The 12,686-nt window shown below is 39.3% G+C and overlaps 1 protein-coding gene across 1 annotated transcript in view; it reads left to right on the top strand.

Moving 5' to 3' along the window:
- Positions 1–12,686, top strand: part of PHLPP1 (PH domain and leucine rich repeat protein phosphatase 1) — a 121,652-nt gene that overhangs the window by 74,493 nt on the left and 34,473 nt on the right. Inside the window, exon 4 of the mRNA XM_010708426.3 lies at positions 9,729–9,895. Within this exon, the coding sequence (XP_010706728.1) occupies positions 9,729–9,895 (167 nt within the window). The remainder of the gene's footprint in view (positions 1–9,728; positions 9,896–12,686) is intronic.

The following is a 12,686-nucleotide window of genomic DNA, read 5'->3' as shown; positions in this document are numbered from 1 at the left end:
AAAAAAAAAGGATTATACAGAAAGTGATCCTTGATTTAAAACTTCAGACTTAAGAATTTTCTCCTGTGTACCCTTGTATGAATATTTTCTCTCCTCTGATTCAGAAACCTTTGTCTTTAGGCTTGTAGTGGAAACATCTGTGCCATTCTGGACAATCAAAGCCTGCTGCTAGTATAGAGTAAATTGTGATGGCAGTGTACATTATGTTTTAAAAGCTCTAAAAAGAGCAAGAATAGCAAACTGAAGGGAGCGGGACATGCTGCCATATTGGCCTTACTCCTTTCATGTCAGGGCAGAGTATGCTGTATGTATGTAAATCCATCTGCACTATGAAAAGAAGTTTTTGCAAAAAACAAAACAAATCCCAATTTAATTTATCCTATACAAATAGTGAAGGGACCTCTAAAGCAGTTGTATCCATCTTAAGCTTGTACAGAGGCATATCTAAAACAGCCGTGCAGGATTAACTTTATTGCAGTGTTTTAACACAAAATGTGGTCTTCAGCCTATAGAGGCAACAGTCCCATGGTTAAATTAGCCCTACCTCGTACCTTCCTTGCCTTATCCAATTGACTTGTTTCATATGTGTTTCTAGATACTGTAATGAGTTGCACCATCTGTACAAAATCCTCAATTGCAGGGTTATTACCAAACCTGTTTTCTCTGGAGATGTGTTTGGCTGTATGGTCATGATATCTTAGTGTACTGTGTTTATGTGTATGTTGGGGATGGGTTGGAGGTCAGGGATTTGCTGGTCATTGAATGGGTGACTGCAGTAGCTGGCTGTTACACTCGCAGTGCTTGGAGGCTTGGAAATGAGTCTCTATAGCATATGACCTAAGAGTAAGTAGTGTTCAATTCCAACATCAATGGTACCTTCTAAAAAAAATAGCATTTCATCAAATCCAAGGCTCTTCAAAAAGGTTGTTTTCTTTGAGAATGGTAGCTATCTAGTTTTCTACAAATTTGAGAGACTAAGAGGCATTGGTAGCCTGTTTGTGACTGATTCATTATCTAGTACAGGAAAAATATCCCTGTAAGATTTTCTCATTTTTCAGTGCAGGGAGGTTTTCTGTTTGTTTTGGTGTGGTCTTCTTTGCTTTGTTTTTCCTTTCTTACGGAAAATGTGTTGACTCTAAGTTTGGAAAAAGGAAGCCATTTTTTCTCTCTAATACCATAAAAATGACAATATTGAGATAATGCCTTCTCTAAAAATAGATCCCTAAAAATAAAACCACAGCTTCCTTTTAGCAGTGATTACAAGTATTCTAACATAAACAAACCTCTGCCTTTTTGTATGGAACTTGATTTCCTTTTCTGTGTATGTGTGAAAACGTCAATATTTGGGACCTTTGTTCTGCAGTGATATCTGGGCATTCTGGCTATGGGTGGCCTCTTGTTGACTTGCATTGAAAACAGGAGATGAGGCAAAACAAACTTGAGGCCAGTTTTGTTTCTCTTTTGATTATAACACTTGAAAGTATTCTTCCCTCTCTTTCCCTGCAAAACCTATCCTTTTATGCCTTTTGTTGTTAGAGGCCAATTGATGTTTTGGAAGTTAACTTCTGTTTGTTGTAGTTTCTCTTTTAATAGTTCAGGAGGGAAGCTTTGTAGTTTGCTGTTTGTTTTTCCTTTTAAAAACAGTTCAGACTGACTCCAAGTGGTGTAAATTTTGACCAAGCCTTTTCTCTTAGTTTCTGTGCTAACCACACTATAGCTTCACTTTTAATTTTTTTTTTTTTCTTACTGAAATTTTGGGTCTATGATCCTTATTGCTGCCTTCAGCAAAGAGTAGCTATTGAAATACTGTGCCAAGAGTGAGAATGGAGAACTAGTTATCACTCACACATCTGGAATAGCTTTCAAGTAATGACCTTTGAAGCCTCTAAGTCAGCTTCTGATATTGAAACTGAATTTGTGCAGTTTCTGCGTTTATGTGGGAAAGAATAAACAGATTCCAGCTAGAAGCTCTGTAAAGTGTTGCAGACATTACCTTTTAAGGTGACTTCAATGCATGAGAATCCCAAAGTGTTTTCAGTAGTCTCTGGTGGTAGGTGGTGGGACTGAGCAGGAAAAGTGTACTTCAGCTCTTAACGAAGCCCAGGGGATCTATGTGTCTGTGGTGCACGGATCCCACTACCTGTGGTGGGAGGCTGCAGGGGCCAGCATACTGCACAGCAGTTCAGTTATGTATTAGGTCATATTTGAGTCAGTCATGAAATTGAATGTCTGAGAACCTTCTAACCCGTATAGTAAGGAGGAGAAAGAAAGAAAGATTAGCTAAAACTAATTTTAGGGATGTTAGGCCTTTTCCTTCTATGGTTGAGGGAGAAGGAACAAGGTCTCCAGCAAGAAGGATTAAGTGTTGGAAACCAGTTTTAGGCCCCGGGCCAGCAAAACTATATTCATTGTTAGTATTAAAAAAACAACAACAAAACACTGTGGGTTAGAAGGCGTTTCTAAATTACCATGAAATAATGACATGGAAAGAGTTGATCTTATTGCAGAATTGATCCATACGCTGTGTGTACAACAGCGTAGGAGAAACTATGTCAGAAATCAAGGACCTGGTGTAACTGCTTATCTTACAAGAAAACCCAGCAAACAAAGCCCACCTAAAACCAACCAAAACTCTGCTTCTTGTTGAGGAGGGGAGAGTCAGGCAAGTGAAGGACTTCGGGAAGTGCTGACAGTATCACTAGTGAGAGTCCATGTATAGCAAACACTGAAAGAAAGTCTTTGCTGGAGAATTGCTCATTGCAAGCTTACTAGCTGTACAGCTATTTGTCTACTTAAAAACTTATATCAAACAGAAGTTACTTGAGGAAAACAAGGCATTTCTCTGTTTTTGAGAGACTGTTTCTTTTGCAAAATTCTGTGGTGAATAACAGCTTGTTTTCATTCAGGTTGTTTCAAGGATGTTAATATTCCTTGCCCCACCAAAATGCAGGTCCTTGCAGGACCTTATCAGTGTGAACATCCTGGGGAGACTTCCCCTAACGCAACAGTGTTAGTGTCACTGCCCGTGTAGTACTGGTATCATACTGGGTGTGTAAAAGAAGAGCAGTTATACTTGTGAGGAAACAATAAATACTGCTATCCCAGAATAACTACTTCAGGCAGGTCTAAACATTTTGAAATGACAGAGGACTAATGCCATCATTCCGACAAACCCTCACTTTCCAGATTCTGATTCTTAACCTTGGTCATTGGCTTTTGCATCTGTGATTTCTTCTGGACTTTTATCGTGCAAGGTGAAGGAGTGCAACTTCTGCTTTGCTACCTGCACACATCCCCCCTCCTCACGCACTCGTGTGTTACTACTGTCTTCACTGGCGTTCCTACAGCTTTGTCTAACATCCTCAAGTTGAAATGAGCTGTTTCCGCATGCTGTATTCATCTTCATTTAGAACTAAAGAGAGGAGAGGAGGGCAAGCAGAACGACCTTTGTGTCCCTGAGCTGCATCAAGATGAAGTATCTCCTGGAGATTTCTGGCTGTGTTGCTGCACAGCCCATGAGCCTCATCTGAGGAGAAGAAAGGTTGAGAAGTGGTGGTGACTGCCTGTGGATGTTATCGCATGTGTGCCTGCTGCCACCACTGGTTTCAGTAGGCAGTTCCTGCTCTCACCTATGCCTGTACATTTTCTGAATGGCTGAGATGTTTTGAAGCCTCTGCAGAGTTCTGTTTTCTCTTTTCAAGGCCCTTAGCTTTAGTCAGTATGCATCTATTTTCATGTTGGTAGGAAAACAAAAAGGAGAGGCCAGAAAAGCACTGAACTTTTCACCCTTTGGACTGCCTCCATTTTTGAAGTTGTCATTTAAAGAACACAAATGTAAGGCTTTAAAGCAACAGAGAGCCTTCTTATTTCTTTTCTTTCCTCTTCCGTTGAAGTTCTTGGCAGCCTGCATGCTTTCTCAGCTCTTGAGGGTGGAGCAGGGGCCCTGTTGATGTGCAGAAAATCAAACCCTATAGCCTGTAAGGATATAGAGAAGGTATGTTTTATTGGCAATTGTGCAAAAGCCCTGGTGCAAGGGGGATAACTCCTCCAAGCTTGCACACCATCTGGAAAAATCGTGCTACAGATATAGGGCAAACTAATACATAATCAATAATTTCCCAGAATTCAGATACATATTCATTATACCTCAAAGCATGCAGACCCTTGCCTGTTGCGTGTGCGTAGTGGGTCATGGGTTGAAGAATTTTGTTGTCTTTTTCGTGAAGGCTTCTGACCCTCCTCGCCGTAACTCCTGACAGGGAAGGGGGGCATCCCCCAAACTAGTTTTGTCTCGCTCTGTGGACATCTAATCATCTCCCTGCCAAATGTCTCAAACCTTATCAGCATGGCATTCATCCCCCTCACTATCCCAGACTCCTTGTCTGCTATCCCCCTTTCTCTAACGATCTCTACATTCCTGCTTCTATAAACTATTCCCTAACTATCCCCCTCTATCCTCCCCTATTCTCAGTTGCTGTGAAACCTTCTTTTTGCCTTTTACTTTTTCTTATGAGGCCCCTTTTCCACCTTTCAATTCCCCCCCTTTTCTTCAATCTAGCAGGATTTCTACCTGCTAGATTATTCCTTCTTAACGTGTGAAATAAGCCCCACTTTATACCTTTTGCCTTAACTCATGTTTCTTCCAGACTTCGTACTCTTTTCTCGTATTCTGGCACAGGCACATAGAAAACCTCATTACCACACAGGTAAGGCGTACCAATAGTACCAGTATGATGCATAGCAAGAAAAGTTGTCTTAACCATCTTAGATTTGGTAACCAGTTAGTAAGTGAGTCCCATAGGTCTGTTTCCCAGCTTGTGTCATCCATGCTTGTCTTATGCATGACTTGCATTATGACTTGCTCTGAAGGTCCCACTGATATATAGGGCTGTGACACTGGAACGGGAAAGAGAGGAGGGGTAGGATTTGAAATAAGCCTGGTTTTGAGGAGAGCTTTCTTGCTCTAAGTGGCTAGTTTAGACATTTCAAGCGTATGTATCACTGTTTAGTTAAGCTTTATGCATACATTGGTGGGATGTGATGGTTATCAAGCTGTTTAAAAACAAATCCTAGAGGAAAATTATATTACTTCTCTATTAGCATGTCTGCAGCAGGTGTAATTTAACATCATCTTTGTTCAAATAGAGAATTTGGCTGCTTTCACAGTGTGGGCTGTTTAGTTATTTTAATTGTCTTCTGTTGAAGTCCTAAATAGTAATTTCTTATCTGAATAGAGCTGTAGGGAATGGGCTGAGGGTAAACAGGAAAAAGATATAATTACATTTGTTTGAATTCATACTGCAGGTCACACCAAAAGATGGTCTTGTGTAAACAAGGCTTGTGTTTGTCCATACAGCTGGGCTCAGCTGCGTCCATTGCTGACATCCATTGTCAGCGACAGATCATTTTTGGAATATTGCCAAGGCTTTAAAACAAAGACTGTAATCAGACTTGTTGCACAGCTTGGTGACAGAGGTGGTATTATACTGTTGGACAAAGCAAAGCAGTTTTTAGCCCTGTGGAGTCAGACTAGGCAAGAATATGGATCGATGCAAGTATTTGTGGTTTTATAGCTAGCTACTGAAGAGTCACAGTAAATCCATTCTGCATTTTCATCATGTTTAAAGCAGTTTCCTTTTAAAAAAAATAATAATTTAAATACCTTGATGAAACCTTTTTTTCTTCTAAGATACTGCTGACATTTGTGTGAGCTTTTTATCCTTTTAAGTACTACTGTGGCACAAATACTGCATGTTTAAAAATAAGTATCCATATTTGGGAGACTCCTAGTTGTTTGTCACTTGTTCAGCTCTCAGGTGAAGGAAGAGCAGTAGGACATGTGCAGAGGCAGAGTTCTCCAGCATTATTTGTTGTAGTGGTGTTTACAGGATAAAGCTGCATTTTATTGCTACTAGAGAAAAGGTTGTCGTGACAGTGATTTGATATTTGTAGTGAGTAGATACAGGGATCTCTGTCGTGTGTACTACAGTTCTATACTACTATTTGGATACTGCATTTCAGTATGCTGTGCATACCTGGAGACTGGAAAAACAAACAAACAAACAAACAAAAAACTTAAGATGCTGCAGACCAGGGCTGTGTAAGTGAGTTTTATTTGGCCATACTGTGCTGCAACTCCTCTGGTATTAAAATGGAAGACTTCACAATGAAATGATTGACTGTAAAGTGTTTAAAAATCAGTCAGGAAATGAAGAGGAGCTATATATTTTATCATTCTTCTTTGAATTCCTGATTAAAAATCCAATAAAACTGATACTTCAGAAGTACGGACCTTGCTATGTGTTAGAGCTGCACTGTTGTGAAGCTGTTTCACATCCACATCAGATAGGTATGGACTCTACAGCTTCTGAAGCTACAGCAAGTGAGACTGTGTCACACCATCATGGAGAAAGTCATTACCCCAACCTTTCTCCCCACTTTTTACATTTTATAGTAAATGCGACAGGGATGTCATGGGAAAGCAGGTGTCAGGGATGTGTGCAGATTTGGATGTGATTAGAAGACATTCCAGGGGGATTCTTTTGTGCAGTGGCTTCACCCTGTTTGGGGAGGTATGTAGGTACACACACACACACACACACACACACACACTCATAGGATCATTAAGTCTGGAAAAGTCCTCCAGCATTATCTAGTTTAACCATCAAAGTTGAAGGTTACATCAGATCCTATGTCAAAGACTTTTAAAACTTCATTTTAATTTAGATTGGGAGAAAATAATTGCCTTTGCATTTGGTTTCATATCAAGTGCTTAGAACAGTTATATTTTTCTTTAGAAGAATTCAAAAATGAAACACCTAACAAGCCGTAGTGAGAGCTTAATACTCGTTCCACGTCTCTTTAGAAAGCACTTCTGTCAAGTCTTGTTACCACACTGACTCTTCAGTATTTTTGTTGGAACACAGGCTTGTTAAACCCAACCCAAATAACTTGTTGGGATACTTTATTGCAATGGAATGTCTTGTTTTCCTCTCTCTTCATAGAAATCCTCCTTGCTGCAGATCATGTCTCTTCCTCAGCACATTTTTTGTTATTTGCCTGTGAGAGGGGTATTCTGGTCAGATTTCTTACCCATTATCACCATAACTCTGCAGTGATTCCCCACAGTGAGTAGGAGAAACCCTGTGCTTTGTTTAAAAAATGTATCATGTGTTTAAAAGCACTTATTGCTCCTAATAAACAATAGCAAACAACTACATGAGCAGCCTTACTGCATTTAAATCTGTTGAAATGCAAGATTGAAATATCCCCTTATTCAGAATTTCAGTATTCAACTTGAAAACAACTGATGAAATTTTCTGGTGAATGAGATGTTGTTCTTTTCATCTTTTTCATCTGTTCTCTAGGAATTTGTTACAGAGCACTATTGAGTAACGAAAAGAGAAAAGACTTTATCCCTGCCTATGAGAATAACTGTTTATATTAGTGTTCCTTGTAATGATTCAGAAGATGATTCTTAGAGTGCTGTTTTGCTAACAGCAACAAAAGAAGATTTCAATAAAATTACAGCCAATTCCAAAACTAACTCCACTTAAAATCTGCTTTTAACTTTCAGAGTCATCTGTGGAAGAGCCATGGTAGAATTTGTCAGTGGCATGATTAGTATGCATTCTTTGTATATCAGAGTGGTTGCTTTTAAAAACAAACAAAACCAACATATAAAAAACCACACAAACTGGATGTTACTTATGAAAACAATTACTTTTAACAGATTTTTTTTCAAGAAAAAGTATTTGCATCCTTTTCTTGAGATCCCAGTAGAACGTGGAGTTGTTGGCTCAGTCTGAGTTATCAATTCTGGTACTTCAAGATGTTTTGGACTGACAGGCCTTGCTAAGTACTGCTGGGTTGCTTATTGCTATTTCTATCACATTCCAAGCAAGTAGTTGGAGCAACAGGATGTGTAAGCATTACATATGAAATTACACATTCTCCTTGGAGTTTAATGGATGTCGATGCTTTTTCAGATTAGCAGTTTTCCATGTGATGAGAAGTGCGCTGTACTGGGCAGGTTCTGGCACCATAAATAGGTGGAATACCTCCTTTTCAGAAATGACTGCTGAAGACTAGCTTATGAATAATTTTTTTCTAATACTACATGAAGAAGAAAAAGCAACAATGACAAAAGGATTGAACTAATTGAGTAACAAAAATCGAAGCGTTTTGATGGATGTAGGAGGACTGGATAATTAGAGGAAAAACACTGCACCGTCTGTTCCTCTTGAAGCTTATGGCTGTGTGTTTGTTAATAGAGGCCACTTATCCTCAGGCTTGTGTAGCTTGCATTAGCAAGGAGGGAATGAAAAGGAAGAAAAAAAAGTCCTTGGCCTTCCTTTCAATGGCAAGCTACTTCACTTATGCCAGCGAAAAATAATCTGTCTCTGTTCAGGGTCCTTTGTGGAAAGGGCTGTATCTCTGCCCAGAAGATTAGATGATATCTCCTTCCTTGGAGTTCAGAGGCTCTTATAAGATGCCACTGGACTTTGTTTATGAAGGTTTTTTGGTTTCTTTTTCTTTCTGGCCCTTAGATGTGTTTGTACTTCTCCACTCATAGCATGTGAGGCCAATCACAGTGCCAGAGGCAAAAATGATTGCTTCTCTTGCAGTGAGCAGCCGACAGAGCACATCACTGCTTGAGCACTATTTGTTCAGCCCCAGAAATCTAAGATGTTGGTAAAGTTGTTTGCTTTTTCTCCTTTAGTCTGGGCCATGTCTGCTCCAAACGTGCCTTTCATTGTTCCAGTTCTTGATCCCTCCTTCTTGCCCACCAATTCTCACTGTGTTGTATCTCAGCAAGGTGGTGCTTTGTGACGCGGGCAACTTCATGACTCTTTAATAAGACTCTATGAGAGCATTTTTTAATAGGCTTGGGTAGAGAATGTAAGAAGCAGTTCTTGGTGGCAGTGTTTTTGTTGTTTTTCTTAAAGTAATAAGTTAATAAGTAAATAAATTGGCAGGCTGTACTTCGCTCAGTCATATTCTGGAGATTTGATGAGGAACAGTTTCTGTTATTTAATTTGTTGCCCATAGATTTACGTTGTGGAATAATGCTAGCCCTGTGTAGCTCTAGGTGCATGATTTCTGTGGCCTCTACAGAATTTGTCTTGTCTTCTCCTTTCTGGAGAAGCGTGTTATGTTCACAAATCTATTTTATCTATTACCCTTGGCAGTATTTCAGTACAATGAGAAGTGCTTATTGCTTCGTTGCTGTTCCAATTTTGTTTTCCCAGTAAGATATAGATGTGATAACTACTTCTGCTCTTCACTGTCAGTTTTCAACCCTTGAAGCTGGGATATGATGGTGACAGCATCTCACCTCTGCTTGTGTTTTGCCTGTGTTCTATGCTGTGATACAACATAGAGGACTTGCGTGCTGTTTTTGCTGCTGTTACTTCTCAAATACCTTAGCTTCTTTTTTGGTCACAGAGCATCCCACAACTTCATTGAAAATGAATTAATTTTCAATATTAGTTCAACAAAGCTTTGCACTGTCCCCCTGCTGGCTATCTGTGGATCTGATTTTAGTACTCAGATGAAGCAAGATTGTGGGTTAACCTGCAGCAGTGACATTAGCTGTGTTGAATTAGCTGACACTGACTTGGGCTGGACTGCAATTTAAAAACAGTTTATCTTGTGCTAGTAGAGGTGAAGGAAATGTTTTTGTTTTGTTATGGTATTAATGTATTGGTATACCTCTTGACTTCCAGGTTGCATCACAGCGCATAAGCTCAGTGGATCTTTCATGCTGCAGCTTGGAGCATCTGCCTGCCAACTTGTTTTATAGCCAAGACCTCACTCATCTCAATTTAAAGCAGAACTTCCTGAAGCTAAACCCTAGCCCATCCACAAGCAGAGCACTTAGTGAATTACAAAGGTAAAGTCTACTGGTTCTACTCTTTTTTCTCTGCCCTTGGAGCCAAGTGACCACTGACAAGAACTTTCCTTAAGTGATGCTGGTTTAATAATGAGTAACTCCTCCTTTATAGGAATAATCAGGTTGTAGGACTTCGGAAATTGGTGAACTTTTGTGCTAGCTAGAACAGATCAAATTTAATGAGAAACTTAGAGTTTGCCTTCTTTTCTGGAAGCCATTTTCAATCTAAAATGCAGTTGCAGACTCAATTGTTTTGTATGTAACCTGCTGAGGCCAGATTGTAATCCTTCAATCTGTTACTTGCATGAGAGAACGAGTTGGTGAGTTGCCCAGCAGCAACATTCTAGGTGGGACAAGGCTGTGTGTGACTTCACTTCTGAGATTTTGTTCTCTCTCAAGCTAAGAAAGTCTTGTTGGAAGATTTAATAAGTTCAGACAGATTCCTGTCATCTTTTTTCTCTGCTCAACTGTAATTTTTCTTCCCTAGTAACAGTGACCTTCCAGGTGTTCTTTCCACTTCAGCTCATCAAGAATGTAACAAATGGAAAGATAGCAGCCCTATCAGAGATGTGAATGATTTAATCTGTGTGTCTCAGAATTGTGGAATCAGCAGGCTTTCTGTATTCAGAAAGATAAATTTTCCATGCTCAATATAAACCTGTGATTTTAATTTCAGTGATAACTAAATTGCAGAATACCTCAGAATTATATTTGTAGATAGTCATGTTCAAGTGCATGTTTTAAACCACATTTCTAAATCCTTTCCTCTTTGAAAAAGAACCCAAAAAATGCAAGACTATGCTGACTTTTGTATTTTGTGTAATTCCAATTTTCTTCTGGAAAAACAAACAAAATAATTGGCATAATGGAAGATGAATGAGCCCAACAGGTTCAGTTCACAAACAAAGCAGGCAGTGCTTCCAAGAGTTTGTGAACAGTTTGGAGAGGAATACTGGATTAAGTGTTCTGTGAATTTTTGTATAGATCTCCAAATATGGAAATTCCACTCCAAAAGTGGAAATTTTAGCATGTCAGATGATGAATATAGGCAATTAATGAATGTTGTAATTTTTAACATTTGTCTTCTTTAAATATTACAAAGTGTATAGGAGATACTTAAATATTTTTGTCTGTGCGCAGCTAATTCTGTCTGGGATTAACACTTATAAATAATGTGATGGGTGATGTTTTGTCTGTTTAATGTCCTCTTAGTGCTGCAATTTTATGAATAGCAAAAAAGTTTTGCAGAAAGTCAGCATTAGTAGATGATTACGATTTTCATCGCTAATGTGGATTTAAATATACAAGGGAGAAAGATTTCAGTTGACAGAGTAAAACTCTTTCTGACATTTTACATAAGGGGAATCTGGAGAAGTTGACAGGTTATTGCCAGTTGTATTACTTCTTTTTCTTCATCCAATTCAATAAAAATTTCAAAACTTTTGGGGACTATATGAGTTAGGAGTTGATTGGACAAACCAAAAGTCGTTTTTGTTCTCTCAAGTTCCTTCGAATTACTGCAAAACAACTATAAAATCTGTTCTTATTTGGTACTTTTGGGTTTTATAATAAATTCTTAGCTACAGTTGCAGTCACACACGAGACACAAAACCAGTGAATCAAGCCCAGAAGTATTTAAAGCTCCAGAAATATTCATGTGTTTAGATGTTGTGAGCATAATGCATTGGCATTTACGTACCTAGCCTTCCTGGTTCAATTTTTAATAGAATCTCATTAACAAGGCAATCTTAAGAAAACTCGTCTTGCTATTAGCAGCTCTTGCTGTTTGCTGTTTTTCTTCATAAGTCGTTTTGGATGGTCATTTAGTAAATGTGCATGGATGGAGAATTTCAAAACAAAAGGTATATCAAAGACAGAGGAAAACAGTAGCTTTTCAGTAGTCTAAGAAGGGATTTGGTTATAGTAGTGAGATGGTGTGAACTTCTGTACCTGCACTGTCTGAATGTTGAAAAGTACTTACAGTTGTCTGTATCTTTTTAACAGAGTGTATTTCATATATGTGAAAGTAGGCAGTCTAAAAACACATCTCTGAAGATTAACAACTTATTCTCATGCTTGTTCTCCCTTGCATTCATTTTTTTTTTTAATGAAAACGGGGTGCATTTTTGCATTGGGTGGATAATTGAGAAATTCCCTAATTGGCAGTACTTAAAAGATGTTCTGCGATAGTGTGTGTGAAGTGTCCTATATGACATCCTAGTCATCAAATTGGAGAAAAACAGATTTGATGGATAGACTACTCACGGATAAAGAATTGACTGGATGGTCATGCTCAGTTGTGGTCAGTTGTTAGTGTTCAAGTAGAGACTGGTGACAAATTACATTCCTCAGGGATTGATGTTGGGACTGGTGCTATTTAGCATCTTTGTAAGCGACATGGACAGTGAGATAGAGTGCATCCTCAGCAGGTTTGCAGATGACATCAAGCTGAGTGGTATGATTGACATGGTAGAGGGAAGGGATGCCGTCCAGAGGGACGTGGACTTTGAGAAGTGGGCCCATGCCAACCTCATGAAGTGCAACAAGGCCAAGTGCAAGGTCCTGCTCATGGGTTGGAGCAATTCCAAGCACGGATATGGGCTGTGCAGAGAATGGTTTGAGAGCAGCCCTCAGGAGAAGGTTTTGGGGGTATTGGTTGATGAAAGACTCAACATGAGCAGGCAACGTGCACTTGCAGCCCAGAAGGTCAACTGTATCTTGGGTCGCATTAAGAGAAGCATGGCCAGCAGATTGAGGGAGGTGATCCTGCTCCTCTACTCTGTTCTCATGA

This window comes from Meleagris gallopavo, chromosome 3, assembly GCF_000146605.3.
Source record: "Meleagris gallopavo isolate NT-WF06-2002-E0010 breed Aviagen turkey brand Nicholas breeding stock chromosome 3, Turkey_5.1, whole genome shotgun sequence".
In the NCBI taxonomy this organism is placed as follows: Eukaryota; Metazoa; Chordata; class Aves; order Galliformes; family Phasianidae; genus Meleagris; species Meleagris gallopavo.
The sequence above is the reverse complement of the archived record's forward strand: the minus strand, read 5'-3'. Positions and strand labels throughout refer to the sequence as shown.